This window comes from Citrus clementina, unplaced genomic scaffold (genome assembly GCF_000493195.1).
Source record: "Citrus clementina cultivar Clemenules unplaced genomic scaffold, Citrus_clementina_v1.0 scaffold_6, whole genome shotgun sequence".
NCBI lineage: Eukaryota > Viridiplantae > Streptophyta > Magnoliopsida > Sapindales > Rutaceae > Citrus > Citrus x clementina.
In genome coordinates this window covers 21,095,219-21,112,004 of record NW_006262139.1, presented here as the reverse complement: position 1 = coordinate 21,112,004, position 16,786 = coordinate 21,095,219, and the positions used below count along the sequence as shown (strand labels likewise).

Genomic DNA, 16,786 nt, shown 5'->3' with positions numbered 1-16,786 from the left:
TTTTTTTTTTTTCAATTCGTTCACGTATTTTCGTTCCACCTGAACACTTCAGACGTCGTGGCCATTGACTGCCTTAATTAGACAATTTTACCCCCAAATAAACCCTCTACTTCCATTAAATTACATATTGTATGAGAAATTTACCCCTACACCAGACAAACTATTTAGTAAAATACTTTCCGAATGAAAAAGACAATGAAAAACGTTGTAAGATAAAAATGTTTATGTTTAAAGTTAACTTCTTTAACGGGAAAAGGAGTGAACATTTCCAAGAGGTCTTTAGAATATAAAAGCTTTAGTCTCCGCTTGGCTTAACTCCTTTTTTTTTTTTTCTTTTTTCCAATTATTTGTTACTTGAAAACAGCTATCTTCATACCTTGCTTTCACTTTCCTCTAGCCTTTCAAGTACCAGAACCAGATCTCCGGCATTGACTCTGGTCTACGGTAGGATGCTTAAGAGTTATTATTTTTTAATTGTTATTTAAAGAATTTTTAATTTTTTCTGTTATAATGTTGTAGCAACAGAAGAGAATAAAGTGGCATTATATGAGGAGATTACTGAGAGAATCTGCAGGGATTTTCTTGTATTCTGTTGTGCCAAGTGAGAACGTATTTAATTAAAGTTAAATAAATAAAATTATTGTATCTACAATTTTGTGATCTCCTTTAACAAAAAAATAAATTAACAAAATTCTGTTAACTGTGATTAAGCGAGTTCATCATGATAGAGCAGCTGGGTTATGGATGAGAGATCTGTCATCCGTATGATTATAGAACAATTTTGAAGTACTTTTAAAAGGAATTGAGTGAACTTTGTTTCCGGTCTTTTAGATAGACAGAGCTGTCACCAACCTGTTTTGCAGCATTTTATTTTACAACAGCTGAAATTTTTGTTCTTATGTTGGTTTCAGCAGGATACTTGTGTACGATGAGATTGAGAAGCAAAGAAATCTCGGCTGGTAGATGGCATTTCACACACCGGGATTTGCTTTTGATAGAGACTGAAGCTTATTGAGCAATGTAAAGGGAGTTTCTGATAGAAAGAAGCAGGTAAGCAAGAGAACAACTTGCATATTTTTTTACAAGATTGTAAAGCCAAGCAATGAATAGTGGGACACCAGGTCAAAAGGAGTGTGAAAGTCAGGGTTCATGGACTCCGGCAACCCCTTTTAGGCCAATTCAGCCAAAACCTATGCCGATCCATGCAAATGGTCAAGCCAACCAGCCAGACCAACCAAATTGGCAGGGATCAGAATGTTTTTCTTCTGTTTGTAACAAAGACTCTCAATCCAATACAGCGGTTATTCATTTCAACTCTACCAATAGTGAAGATACAAACAGAGGGGTTAATAATGCAGAGGTTAGTTCAGCCACAAAAATGGGTGTTGCCTGTGACACAGTTGAAGCATGCCGAGAGGTTTCCATTGACCCCTTGGCTGAATACAAAAATGTGCCTTTTGCAAGTCTATTGGCTCTTGCTAATGCAGCCTCACAAAGAAATGAAAACACCGCAGCAGGTCCTTTCCTTTCCACTTACGAGTCTCAGATTGACATTGACCTAAGTTTTTGCCCAGTGAAGAGCATTTCTAATTTCAATCAGACGATGGGACTAAAAATATAAGCATAATGCTTGCTTTTGACAACTGCTTTTTGTAGTAGTCATAGCTTTCTATTCAATATGAGAGTTCTTCATGTACACACGGGCACACACATAGATAGGAAGAGATCTATGCAAGAAGGGATGTTAAAAGATAAACTGTAATATAGCTAGAACAAATGGGACAATGGGTATATATAGGACACAAGAATCAGCAAAGAAATTCGGCGTTGAATTTACCCTTGCACCATATCTCACTAAGTGACCTCCCAATCACCATGCATCAACTGTAAAAATATCTCCTAAAACTTTTGGCATCATCTGTTAGAACATTGAATTAGAAATTATATTTCCTGAAAGACCATCATAGTCATCAATAGTAACTTTTATTAGTAAATATAGCACCTAACTTCAACCATGAAACTTACAAATTTTGTACCTTTCAGTGAATCTAATATGTTGAACGGTTGCTCTGCAGATGAAGTTTCCATTTCACACCAACACTCCTATGATCTTAATTCCCATCCTGGAACAATGCCAGACAAATCCTCTCTCCCAATTATCTCTAAGTTTGCTCCCATCACACCAGATAAAGCCATCGGAGTCAAAAGCAAGCGAATTTCTGAAATAGAAAATTTATGCTCTTATGACAGAACAAACCAAGAAAAAGATGAACAGAATAATGACATTGCTGCTAAAAGAGTCGTCTCCAGTGGAATCCTGGGCAATGAAGAACACTTAGAGCTACTTACAGATGCATCAGTTTCAGCTGTTTCCACACAGATAAAGGAGAATCACAACCCTGAAGGAGTTGCTGACCTCAACAAAACACCTCAGCAGAAACCAAAGAGGAAAAAACACAGGCCAAAGGTGGCCAAAGAAGGAAAACCTAAGATTCCAAAGAATTCTAAGGATAATGCAACAGGTAAGCGGAAGTACGTGCGAAAGAAGGGACTCAACAACGGCTTAACATCTGCCCCAGCAGAAGCAGCTGGAGAATCCACTAACCTGAAAACAAATGAACTTGCCATCGAGTCACGCAGAAAGGCCTCAAATTTTGACATAGGACTGACTCGAGATGAAAAATCTGCTTGCAAATCAACATTTGATTCAGTTTCAGTATCACAGGAGGAATTTTGTCAGTCAAAATCTACCAGGCAGCTGTGTAAAGAAACTGAAGTGATGACTCCAAATCCAGTGATAACAAAGATTAATGGTTCTAAACAAACTCCAACAGGTAAAAGGAAATATGTAAGAAAGGGAATTGGCACAGAGAAGCCTTCCCCACAAGACGCTGCAGCACCCACTGACATGAAGATGTTTGAACCTACCAAGGAATTCTGTGGAACCATGGATTCTGGCATGCAAGAACAGCCTAGAGATGAAAACTTTAAATGCAAGTCTAGCTTTGATTTAGTTTCAGAGTCACAGGCAAAGGACCTTTTTATGTCGACAGGGCAACTTGGCAAAGGAGATGCAGTGACAAAGCCAGTGACCCCACAGCCTAATCATTCTAAAGAACCTGCCACAGGAAAAAGGAAGTATGTGCGAAAGAAGGGACTCAACAAAGACTCAAAATCTACCCCAACGGAAGTAGCCGGAGTATCCAATGATCAGAAGAAACTCAAACCTGCCAAGAGGTCATGTAGGAGGTCCTTAAACTTTGACATAGAAGGACAACCCAGGTATGAAAACTCTTCAAAATCAATCTTGCAACTTGGAGAAGGAATTGAAGTGATTGTAGAAAATACACAAGGATGCATTGCCTATGACCTCACTTGTTCAGTCAATCGACCGATAAAAGAATACATAGCATCACCAGAAGGGCAGAAACAGACTTCTGATTCCAGAAAAGAGATTATTACAGATGGCATAGGTCAAAGGACTGCTGATAATGGGGAGGGAAACTCAAAACAAGTGATTTTACAAACTGATGGTCAATCATCACCAAGAAACCTAATTGGTTCTAAATGCGGCACCTGCACAATCGCAATTGAGCAAGGACAAGCATGGGAACCAAAGAGAAGGAATTCTGATGCAATCAGACAAGCAGATGCCAGCAGCTCTAATCTGACCGGGGTTCACTACCTTACTTTACAAGCATACAAGGTGCCTGAACCACATTTTCCAAACATTTACAAGAAAAGGAGATCAGATAAGGGGCAGAATTCAGCTACATCTAGCACATCATCCTGTGTGACTGCTGCAAAAAGTATCTTACTGGACACATGCTCTGAAGGAGATGTTAGAGCAGATTCTAATGTATCAGATCAAGAAAAACAGAAAACGCTTGAGAATACCCTTGCTTTAAGTCCAGTAGAGAGACAGAAAAGAAAGAGATCCAGAGGTCCTGCTCGAGTTAGGGACTTGGCTTCACTGACCAGAATTGCAGAGTGCGTCATGCAACAAACTTACCATGGCAGTCGAGGACCATTGGATAGTGATAAGCAACATGTTGGGAATTCACAAAGACCTCAGACATGCATAGAAGCACTAGTATCAGAGATGCACGAAACATTGGCTCGAAAGAAGCGTACAAAAAGAAACTCCCTTGTCAGTTCAATATCCTCCAACAGTAATGAAGCACAAAAGCACCAAAAGATCATAAACAATCACCACCAGTTCTCTTCCAACTTACTAGGTACGTTATGCAATCATTGACTTTATTTTTCCAGGTGAAAAAGAAAGCAACTTTGGCTAACTAACTATAATTACGCTATTGATAAAACTATCCATTTTGTCAAACTGTACTATTATTTCATATAAGCCATTTAATGCAGGTATTCTTCCAGAATTAACGTGGAGGCAAATGTTTTCTGTTGATGCAATCGTTGAGCAATTAAAGCATTTAAACATCAATAAAGAAAGCAGTGAAGATCAAGAGCAGAATGCAATTGTACCATTCTATATGAATCACGAGCAGAATGCACTTGTCCTTTATAGCAGAGATGGCACAATTGTATCATTTCAGGATTCATTTGATCTGGTCAAAAAGCGGCGGCCACGGCCAAAGGTAGAGCTAGATGAAGAAACTAACAGGGTATGGAAGCTTCTAATGCAAGACATCAATAGTGAAGGTATTGATGGAACTGATGAAGAGAAAGCAAGACAATGGGAGGAAGAACGGAGAGTGTTTCATGGTCGTGTTGACTCGTTTATAGCCCGCATGCATCTTGTGCAAGGTAGCAATTCTCTTCTTTGATATCCACCTTCTGCTAGACTTAAGAGTGCTTAGGGTCCAATTATTGATTCGGTAATGTGGAACAAATGGCTTATTATACTTTTTATACTGTAAAACCATCCACAAACAATCAAAGAAGACTATAGTAATAAGATATAAAACTACTGTGATCACCTACAGGAGAGAGAATGATATACATTTTTGTGCTTTTTGTTCCTTCAGCTGTACAATACAAGTCACAAAATCAAGCCAAACCACCTTCTTACCCTTTACTAATTGTTAAAGCCAGTAAGTTATTCATCTTCTACCTATCCAAAACTACTTTTCTCAATATCCACCACAGGCAATTTCTAGTAATTGTGAATATATTCCATCTGGAGTATCTTAAGTAACTTAATAAATCAAAACCAAAATACCTCAATAGCTATTCTACAGAAAAAAATAACATGATGACGCCACTCTGCTCCAGATACAATTTCCACTAGTGAAAAAGCACATGGCAGTCAAACCATCTGCATTGTCTAAGTTCCAAACAGTTAAACCTGAAGCCAATAAGTATCGCAACAGGAAGGCCATATGTTCTCATGTACTTGGAATTATAACTTAAAAGACAGATAAAAAAAAATTAGCTATAAAATAGACACCAAAACCCATTAAATGTTTTGCAATTCGAGAACTGCAAGAAACTTCAGTCCATGGGGTTTTGGAGATTTTAATTTCCTTTTTCTACTTGCAGAAAGATTTGCTTTTTTTTTTCTCACCCACAATGAATTTAGTTAGAAGTTTATTTATAACAGCAAAATGTCATTTTCACAGGGGATAGACGCTTCTCTATGTGGAAGGGATCAGTTGTTGACTCAGTGGTTGGAGTATTTCTCACCCAGAATGTTTCAGATCATCTTTCCAGGTGCACTAGAATTTCTATGATATTTATTGGTCTTAGAGAACTTTATGAAATTAGAGGAAAGACAGATAGAAAACCTCTTACTTCATTCATTTGATTGTTTCAGTTCTGCGTTCATGTCACTTGCTGCAAATTTTCCACTCGATTCCAAGCAGAAACCATGCCATGGAGAAGAGATTACATCAGTAATTGAAGAACCAGCGGAATACGTATTGGATCCAGAAGACACTATAGAATGGAAAGAAAAGATGTCACATCAACCTGTTTGTGACCAGGGTTCTATGACACTTCATGGTTCTGAGAGCAGTGAAGAGAGAGAGGTTGTCAGCAGCAACAATTCCTTGGAAAGCAGTACCAGTGTTGTCAGCTCAATAAATGAGTCAAAATGCAAGTTGATGAATTCTAGTGAAATTTACCCAGAGACATATAATGATGTACTTTCATCTCAAAATTCCTTGGACTCTTCATTTGCCCCAATTGCTGATGGGACCATATCAAGCTCCAATAGCAACTCAGATGCAGGGGACTCAAGTAATGTACCCACACTCAACAGCTTTAATGGCTCAAACTCTTTTGTGGAGCTCTTACAGATGGTAGGATCAACCATGCTGCATGGGAATTACAATCACAGAAATGGCCATATGTCATCTGATGAAAACTCAAAGGATGAACACAGCCAGTTCCAAACCCTGGAGTCCAACAACCAAAGAGTGAAGGTCAAAGATATAGATGATCCTAAAGTACTTTCAAGAGTATCAAGTATTCCACCCAGCAGTTTCCATCCATGTCTAACCCAAGATTTATCAGTGGAAGTAGAATCCTACGAGATGCGCAGAGAAGAAACAAGATCTTCTGGTATTTCTGATGTGACAGACAAAATTGCTTTAATGCCAGAATTTGCAAGTCAAACTACTGATGCAACTAAGCTGATTGTTGCTGGCCCAGAAGCACCAAGGCATGGAAATAAGCAATCAAGAAATAGCATGCAAGCCAACAAGAATAGTATTGCACAGCATGAAAGTGAATTATTTGGAGATTCTAGATTTGCTATGGAACCACCAGCTCATGCACAAAAGAATGATCTGAATTTGCCAAAAATCTCCAGTGGAAGCATAGATGCTATAGAAAGCCACAATGCACTCTATAACCGAGAAAACACTCAGCTGAAATCATCAGTATCAGACCAGAATAAGTATGATCATTCCTTCAGCAAGGAACTTAATGGTATTGATGATGCTACATCAAAATCAAAAAGTACAAGGGTCAGCAAGGAGAAACAAAATGACTTTGACTGGGACAGCTTAAGGAGACAGGTGGAAGCAAATGGAGGGAAGAAAGAAAGACCAGAACATACCAAGGACTCATTGGATTGGGAAGCTGTAAGATGTGCTGATGTTAATAAGATTGCCAACACCATCAAGGAACGTGGTATGAACAACATGCTTGCTGGACGAATAAAGGTAGAAGTATAAAGTTCCATGACAAAATATCTTGAATAGGTTCAGGTACTAACCAGAAATAGATAACTCTTCAAATCAAGCAATTTTAATTGATAAATCTATGCAGGATTTTCTTAACCGCCTGGTTAGTGACCATGGAAGTGTGGATCTTGAATGGCTTAGAGATGTTCCACCAGACAAAGCAAAGTAAGTCCTAGGGTACATATTCCTAACTCTTCCTCAAAACAGAGGACTAAATGAATTTTCTTCACTATTGGTAATACATATCATATCAATATGCCGGAAATGTGTTTCACTGAAAAAATAAAGCATACAACTCTGTCTTTAAGCAAAAAACTAAAAATTACTAAATACAACTTGTTTTTGTAGAGAGTATCTACTAAGCTTTCGGGGACTGGGCTTGAAAAGTGTGGAGTGTGTGCGACTTCTAACACTTCACCATCTTGCTTTTCCAGTGAGTTAATAAATAAGCCGCAGTTATATCTAGAATATAGAACAAATAGAATAGATCTCAATTTTATTATTTAATGTTAGGTTGACACAAATGTTGGACGTATAGCTGTAAGACTCGGCTGGGTGCCACTTCAGCCACTGCCTGAGTCGCTTCAGTTGCATCTTCTAGAACTGTAAGTATCAAGCATACATAGAATTCTGATGCAAATAATCATATGTTCAAAACATAACTGATAATGTTCTTTTCCTTGCACAGGTATCCAGTGCTGGAATCCATTCAAAAATATCTATGGCCTCGACTGTGCAAACTTGACCAAAGAACACTGTAAAGATAATTTAACTTTGTACTTATTATCCTGAATCCAAGATTTGTTTATCTCGTGTATAAATTAGCAAGGAAAAGAAAGCAGAAACAGTTATTCTTATCAGTAAGTGCAACTAATATGTTGAAATGTATACTCATAGGTATGAGCTGCATTACCAGATGATAACATTTGGAAAGGTGTGTTGTATATATATGCATTAAATTTGAAGTTGTTCTCCTTAGTGATCAGCAAGCTATGGCTAAGACGACAATACTGTTTGACATTTATGCAGGTCTTCTGTACAAAAAGCAAACCAAACTGCAATGCATGTCCAATGAGAGGAGAATGCAGGCATTTTGCAAGTGCATTTGCAAGGTTTGCACATTCCTTTTCTGTTTCCTAGCTCTAGGACCGCATGTCATTAGCACGAATAGTGCTGATAAAGCATCAATCACATTTGTGTTTAACACTACCCAGTACCGTCTTACTTCATTGAGGTAATCTGTAGACAGGGAGTTGTCATACATACATACATACATACATATATATATATATATATGAATATTTTTCAGTATCTAAGAGAACCTTTTCATAGATAAGGTTATGGAAACCTCTTCCATGATTATAGTGTGAACTAAGACCTACCTGGCATACAATTAGAAAAATCTGATAAGTTGACTCAGAAACCATTTCATATACAGCTCAAGACTTGCACTTCCAGGGCCGGAGGAGAAAGCAATAGTGAGTGCAAATGAAAATAGAACAAATACCCAAAATCCTGCAATGATGATCAATCAACTACCTCTTCCTCTAACTCATGCAACCGATCTACCAGTCGGAAAATTAGAAATTGCTGTTAATAACTGTGAGCCTATCATTGAAGAGCCAGCGACACCAGAACCAGAGCGTGTACAAGTATCAGAAAATGACATCGAAGATACATTCTGTGAAGATCCAGAAGAGATTCCTACTATCAAGCTTAACATGAAAGAGTTTACTCAGACCTTACAGAATTATATGCAAGAGAATTTGGAGCTTCAAGAAGGTGATATGTCCAAAGCTTTAGTTGCTTTAACAGCGGGAGCAGCATCTATTCCTGCACCCAAGCTTAAGAATGTGAGTCGTCTACGAACAGAACACCAAGTGTAAGTACAAAGTCATTGTGAAGCTCTAAATTAACTGAATAATTCTGATAGATGTAATATATTTTAGCAAAGCTGGAAAAGGGAGGAGAAAACAAAATAAGATTATGTCCACTGGATTCATCACAAAGTATAGAACTTACTTAAACAACAAATTAACAGTTAATGGGACGTAATGCCTAGAATTTCTTTTAGAAAAATTATTAATCAAGCATGGCTATGAAATTCAGAGCTGCGGAGCTAAAGAATGACAAAAATTTGATGCAGAACACCATTGAGTACCAAAAACAAATAATCCAACTAAACTCAAACTAATACAACATTGAGTATCAAAAACAAATAATCCAACTGAACCCACACTAATATACCAAGAGAAGGCAAAAATCTTTTATTCACTATTCTTAATTATCCTGCAGGTATGAACTTCCAGATTCACACCCTCTTTTGCGTGGGGTAAGTTTTTCGCATCAAGTAAATAGGAATACTAAGTTTACAATGTTTTTTCTACTAATTGCTCTTTCCTCAAATTACAGATGGAAAAAAGAGAACCTGATGACCCAGGCAGATATCTTCTTGCCATATGGACACCAGGTGAAGAAACAATTTGTATAAAACAAATTGCTTCTGGCCAGATTGACAAAAGATGATTTTGTCAATACGACCACTGAATTGATGTGTTTTGAAGCCAAGATTTGAATTTTGCTAACTGGTTATACCGAATGCAAAACAATGCTCATTTTAGGTGAAACGGCAAATTCTATACAACCACCTGAAAGTAGGTGCAGTTCTCAAGAGCATGGCAAAATGTGCGATGAGAAGACATGTTTTTCATGCAACAGTGTTCGGGAATCAGAGTTTCAAATTGTTCGAGGGACCATTTTGGTGAGCATGTGCATTAAATAGCTATGTTTGACTATTCTGAAGAACCATGCATATCAAATGTGAACCGATTTTAGCAACCTTTTGTGAACAGATACCGTGTCGAACAGCAATGAGAGGAAGCTTTCCCCTAAATGGCACATATTTCCAAGTTAATGAGGTAAATTAAAATAAAATATTATTTCAATTTCTTTTCCACTATTTAAACTCATACTTTACCATGTATATCCTTGTAACGCAGGTATTTGCAGACCATGATTCTAGCTTGAAGCCCATTAATGTTCCCAGGGAGTGGTTATGGAACCTACCTAGGCGGACTGTGTATTTTGGAACCTCTATACCTTCAATATTTAAAGGTAGATATTGTTGAAGTGGATAAAATAATAATTGCTTTGAGGTCAGACAATGTCATTCAACCTCCATTTTTTATCTGTCAGGTTTAACAACAGAAGGAATTCAGCACTGCTTCTGGAGAGGTACACGAAAAAGTTCTTTAACTTTTCTCATTTTAAGTACCAACAGCCTAGTTGTTTTCTTAGGTACTCTACAAATGACAGACCTTTCTTTTTTCCTTTTTTTTTTGGGAGAAACAAACATCAGACCTTAAAATGCCTAGATAGACACCTAAAGCATGCATAACAATGCTGCCTTTCAAATGCTGAGAGAGAACAATATGAGTTGCCCTGAAAAACCCAACATAGCTTCTTTATGATTCATATTTCATCAAGTCGCGCCAAAATGTGCACAAGCAAACCAAGGACAGTATATCTACTCAATTTAGCAGTTTCTTGTTTCTTTCAGTGGTAACACTTAGTCGAAATAGAAAATTATTGAGACCCACCTGGATTGCTAATCTATATCTTGGCTCACGTATCCTCTCCAAAAGGAAAAAAAAGTTGAATTTTCTAATTCACAGACTTCCTACCTTCAACTTAAAAGGCCTCGACCCAATCATTTCATAACAAACTGGGTCTTCTAAGTTAATCTAGGCCATTTCACTAAGCTAGCCTTTTGAATAAAAAATTCCTTATAGATTTGAACTTAGCTAAAGCCAGAATAAGTTTATATATGTATATATCTCTAGTAAGGACATCCTCACTTAAACATGCCACTGGAAAAAAAAAATCAACACATTGAAACCACGAAATTTTGTGTGCGCGCGCGCTTTTAAGGGTACAATAACCACCAAGATTAATGTATTATAGTCCCCTTATCTTCATCCAAATAGATTGAATTCACTAGGAATGAGATCTAAATTTCCACTTATGAAACAGTAGGAGTCTAGTAGCCCACATCAAAAGCTAAAAGGGTCTAGCTATCCATTGGGGCAAATCTCAGAGTTCTGAGCGTCTTTTTACCAAATATAATCATCGCAAAACAAATGCAACAAATTATTTAATCACTTCAAAAATAGAACACAATCCCACCATATTTAAGGGGATGGTCAACAGAAAACATATCCTTGGGGGCAAAGACCCCTAGAATGGTGTAAATCAATAAGATTTTGATTGTCCATTGTCTGTAATACGAGATACATTCCTTCAAACAAGGGGTACATATAGATATTGGTCCAAACCTGAACTTCTATATGCTTGCCCAATTTTACTACTTATGTCAAGAAGTACCCAAAGAACTTTTGCTGTAGAAAGAAAGTACTGATCCTGAAGTTAATACCTAAATACTAGAAAATTATAAGTAAATGCTCAAACCTGATATTGAATGTTTTTCCCTTTTTTTCTACTACTTCAAAAATAAAACATACAGATGATCTGAGTTAATAGGCCTTATGTTGTAATATCAGCTACCTGCTGAAACTTGGCTGGAAATAATTTGCAGGATATGTGTGTGTGAGGGGATTTGACCAAAAATCACGAGCACCCCGTCCTCTGATGGCGAGACTGCATTTCCCAGCAAGCAAGTTGAACAAGGTACCAGGTAAAGCAGATGCAGATCATAAGTAGACGTCAATGCCAATGTTTCTATGTATGGAGAGAATGACCAACAGCTAGTGGCTCACCGTTAAAAACTTGCCAAATTTTCTCACCCTATGGGTGCTTGTAGCATGTTCATGATTTAAAAAGTCTATAGTTACCTAATGGCGTGCTCAAATTTGAGCAATTCTTCTAATTTTTGGCAACATTCGTGTGATGTGTCATGTGGTACTGCATAGCTATTACTTTTTCACACATCAACACAGAAGAGTACGTAATGTAACGAAATTGAAAAAATTAGAGAGAAGGCTCATGAGCAAAGGAGTCTAAACATCTACATTACTTTAATGCACTGCAATGATCATTTCTGGATCATGTGTATATTTATATATATGAAACAGCATTCGAGAATAGTAAGGATAAAGAGACAGGATAAAACTTACTGAGAATTTTGTGCTGTGAACAATATATAACCGATCCTTTCAGCTTCCTAGGAATTGTTTAATGCGAACTTGACTACAATTCAGATTGAACTTTTAGTCAAAATAAAGACGAAGAGCTCATTTTCCAAAAAAAATAAACGATAAAATTCATTAAGAAAAAATATATATATCTAAACAAACTTCCAAATTTAAGATCGTATAAAACCTCACAACTGTCCAAAAGAAAATTCACAACAAAATCATTCAGCTGTATTTTTTTTTTCATAATCAATGAAGTTCCTAATTTAAACCAAAAAAAAAAAAAAAATTCGTCTACTTTGGTTACCACTTACTCGGAAAGAAAATAGTCGTATCAACGTAGATGCAATTCGATCTGAATATAAAAGAGATTATCAAAGAAAACATGAATTCTAATCGGAACAGATAAAATCAAACCTCAAAAATATCATCGATGGAGTGTTACGATGATGAGAGCAAGAAGGTATCTTTGAATGTGAGGGGTAAAATTAAATCTGAAAATGCTGATGATGAAGTATGAGCATAGCTTTGAATTTGAATACTGGCGCGGTGAAATGAAAAGTAGAAGACGGAGAAGAAGAGAGCAGCCACTTGCATCGAATATAGTGGAGGGAGATGAAGTCGAAGAGTGCCGCCAAATTTTTTTCGTGAAGTTTCCCTCCTAATTTCTATTGAAAACTGAGCGCAGGGTGTTTGAACAGACGCGCGGTACATGGCGAGTAGTGGGCCCATGTGGATTTGGCGAGGAAACTGACGTGGTGAGTCCAGTGTATCCAACTGTATTTTATCACAGTCATAACTAGCAAGATGTTTATAAAGTTAATATTAAGTTACATACACGTAATATAAGAGATCATGTTTATAATATTAGATACGTTATTTTAATTAAATTTGAAGATATTTTCAATAGGAGATTATTTATACTTTAACAATAATATTTTGAACGCTTTAATTTTAGTTAAATGTGTAATATTATTAAAATATTCTTAGAGTAATTTATTACAAAAAGACAACTTAATTTTATTAAATCAAATAAGATATTCTTATAAGTCCACACCCATTCAACATAAATTGTGGCACATCTTAATAAAATGGAGAGATTAAAAGTTATCAACTCAATAATTCATCAATAAATCTAAAAGATTTCAAGTTATTTTTTGTATAAAAAAATAATTCTCTGTATGAAAAAAAATGCTTAAAACAATCACCCATAAATGGAGTTCTTGAAATATTAGTGAATTTGAATATAAAAATCTAAAAAGTAATGAAATATCCTTTATGAGATGTTTTCATGTTATATACGCATGGTGTGCAAAGTTAAAAACAAAAGAGAGAGAGAGAGAGAGAGAGAGAGAGGGTATTTTGGGATTTTATTGAGTGTATATAGTAAAAATTTATAATCCCATCTCATTTTAATATCATATAAAAGTATTTAACAACTTGAATTGGTAAAGTACGTCCTCAATCCTCACTTATTCTTCATTTTAATTGAAGTTTTGAGTCTTTTATGACCATGAGAAGACTACAATTTTAAGATAGGTCCAAAACTAAAAGTAGTACTTTGTTTGAGTTTTTTAATCGCATACCTTATGGGGCGCAATATCGCGAGTGACAAACAATGAGTTGAGGCTTTATACTCTCTACAGTCCCCCAATCATAACTTGCACGTGCGACGTCCCGCACCACATGTGCAATCCACCTGAAGGTATTTGGGAGAAAAATTGTACTTTTGGCAAAACTGAAATTATTTAATTACAATGGGTCAAACTGGCAAAATCCTTTTTTGGGCCAACGTGAAATGGCACCCCAAGAAGACCCAATTTCGGTGGACAAATTTAGATCCATTCCGTCAATGAGCGAGTTGGACTCCCAACGGCTCGGCCCTCCTGTAAATAAATTGTAAAATTTATTTATTCCGTCTATAATTCAATAACCCGAATTTCATCTGTCGCATGTAATGTATTACTGCCGATCTTGCTTTAGTAAAGGATCACGATATGTTATATAACATACGGCAACTCTTGAATTATCACCAAAACTCTAAAAAATTAATTGTTATGGGTGACAATTCATGAATTTGTGTTTATTATATTACATATAAAATAGTCGAGCCCTTTAGTTAAATATAATTTAAGATGTTTAATTGAATAATTTAGATTAGTGTATCCCTATAGTTAAACATAATTTAAGTTGTATAATTGAGTAATTTAGATCAGTCTAACCCTGTAGTTAATTATAATTTACACCGTATAATTAAGTAATTTAAATGAGTGTGTTGTGTCAAACTTGTGTTCACATGAATTCACAGTATTTATAAATTTACTAAGCACACGATATTATTAAATGTTTTTAATCATGTAACTTGTTAGACAGACTTAATTTAATTTCTAAAAATTTCACTTATTAGCATTCAAAATCTATTATATTTTTTGTCCAATGTAACTTAAAAAAAAAAAAAAAAGGCAGATGTAACATATTCCGTGTTCGAAATTTAAATCCGAACCTTCGGAGAGAAAATCACTAATTCAAATTCTATTAAACCCGAAAGCAATAAAAAAAAAAAAAAAAAAAAAGAAGAAGAAGTTATCATCTAATGAGTTTGTTATTACCCGACCGTCTACGAATTGATCTACCAATTGCATGAAGCAATAAAATAATTAAACTAAGATTCAGAAAGATTAATTCTAATTAAGAAGCATCAGTCACGAGCCTTAAAAGATTTGCCAACCATCGAAGTAAACTAGTGTCAGAAGTCAGTAATTTCTACGCTGACAAGCTGCCAAGCATTGCCAACAGAAAAAATCCTACGGCTTAAGATTCATTGAACATGTCCCTCACATTAATGTTTTTTTTAATCATTTTTGGCGTTAGCTGTAAGACAGTCAGTTTTACCAAATTGGCCTGTGTTTATAGTACAAAATTCCAAAGCATTTGACGGTATATTTGGGATTTATTGGAAATATATGACTTAAAATTCTAGGACTGCAAAGTATAGTTGATCAAGTTGTGCGAACAACTTGATCGTTGCAAGGATTTTGAGCTGAGCCAGTTTCTGTAGGGAAATTTACAAAAAAAAATCTTAAAACTTTTACAATTTTCAAATTTAACCCACCTAATTTTTTTCCTATCATAATTATCTAAAAATCAATTTTTTTTGCCCTAAATTACCCTCCGCATTTCCAAACTCCAAACTCTCTCTAGCCACACTACAAGTTTGTGCTCTTGAACGGTGACAGGCGATCGCCGATGGCAACGGCGACACCAATAGCGATTGAGACGGCGACAGTAAACTAAACGTAAAAAAGAATCGAAGAAATTGAACCAAAAATGAATCCAAGAAGTTGAAAAGACTTCAAACCCTAGGCGAGCAAACTTCAACATTTTATAATGATTTGAGTGTATTTGATTGGGATTTTAGATTATTATAGGTTGTTGGAGTGGTGTATTAAAAAAAACATTTAGTTAAAATGATGAGTTATAAATATCGCATATTAGGTGTTTGATGAAATTTCTCAAATAAAATTTATATTTAGTTTTTGTATAATGAAAGTGTGATGGGGGGTTTTGTTGAGTTATGTGTATTATTTTACATACAATGGAATGAAAATTTGGCGATGGGTGCTTAGGACAGGGGCATCGAGCTGTTTTTATGTGCGACAGACACATGTCCCATTATCTATCTCACTTGTTATGGGTTTCGTTTTTTACTCGAGTTTTTAGTGTTTTCAATTATTTATCTTGATTTCTCAACTCAAACTAAGAACTTTAACCATCTACATTGTTTTTATGAATGAAAAATAATAACATTGGCAGCAAAACTCGTTTTAATTTCGAACTTAGTTGATAAAATCAATATATTAAAATTTTATATAGTGTAAGAGCATACACTAACTCTAAGAAACTCTCTAAGTAGTTGTTAGTTGATTATATCTTCAGTTATGCAATACTTGTTTGATAGAATTTGTTGATTTATTGAGAGTGATGAAAATTTGTTAAGTTGTTGAGGGTTGAAAGCATTTAGTTGTGTTCGAATTTCTCAAGCGGCATGCCTTTATAAATTTGATGAAAGTGATGAGGATAATTTAGTTCAAAAGTAAGACGTTTGGTTAGTTATGATAGGAAAAAATTAGATGGGTTAAATTTGAAAATTGTTAAAGTTTTAAAGTTAGTTTTGTAAATTTCCCGTTTTTGTAGAGTTTGAAACAAAATTGTTGATTTCTGAGGATGACCCAATTCAACGGGAGATTCCGTGGTGTTTATTTATTTTTTAATATGAAAGTACAAGGTGGTCTTTCATGGAGTCAAGAGAAAGTTTTGGAATATTTCATTTTATTGAACCGGAGAAAAGGTTATTGATTGATTGATTGATTACTATTATTATCATCACATCAACATGACAGGATCTATGGATAATTATATCAAGTTTCAAATTGAATGGATAAAAATGTTCAGTAAGACTGTAAACTTGGGATT

At 35.7% G+C, this 16,786-nt stretch overlaps 1 protein-coding gene across 6 annotated transcripts; it reads left to right on the top strand.

Moving 5' to 3' along the window:
* Nucleotides 1–213: 213 nt before the first annotated feature.
* Nucleotides 214–12,045, top strand: LOC18039990 (protein ROS1). Of its 6 annotated transcripts, none has more exons than XM_024181961.1 (20): nt 217–444; nt 915–1,517; nt 2,076–4,238; nt 4,378–4,779; nt 5,595–5,685; nt 5,789–7,142; nt 7,249–7,328; nt 7,512–7,596; nt 7,677–7,768; nt 7,852–7,920; nt 8,061–8,097; nt 8,193–8,275; nt 8,602–9,045; nt 9,459–9,495; nt 9,576–9,633; nt 9,785–9,924; nt 10,016–10,081; nt 10,163–10,277; nt 10,359–10,397; nt 11,758–12,045. In XM_024181961.1, the coding sequence occupies exons 2-20, from the start codon at nt 1,103–1,105 to the stop codon at nt 11,880–11,882; spliced, it is 5,895 nt and encodes a 1,964-aa protein (XP_024037729.1). In that variant the 5' UTR covers nt 217–444; nt 915–1,102; the 3' UTR covers nt 11,883–12,045. The 6 variants fall into 6 exon arrangements, with proteins under 6 accessions (XP_024037731.1, XP_024037730.1, XP_024037729.1 ...); XM_024181960.1 differs by having other exon boundaries at nt 912–1,517; XM_024181964.1 differs by having other exon boundaries at nt 219–444; nt 912–1,050.
* The last annotated feature ends 4,741 nt before the right edge of the window (nt 12,046–16,786 follow it).

Coding starts and splice junctions, on each gene's coding strand:
- LOC18039990 (XM_024181961.1), top strand. CDS start 1,103: ATGAATAGTGGGACACCAGGTCAAAAGGAGTGTGAAAGTCAGGGTTCA. Junction 7,329..7,511: donor GTTCCACCAGACAAAGCAAA/GTAAGTCCTAGG, acceptor TTGTTTTTGTAG/AGAGTATCTACTAAGCTTTC. Junction 7,921..8,060: donor AAACTTGACCAAAGAACACT/GTAAAGATAATT, acceptor GTATACTCATAG/GTATGAGCTGCATTACCAGA.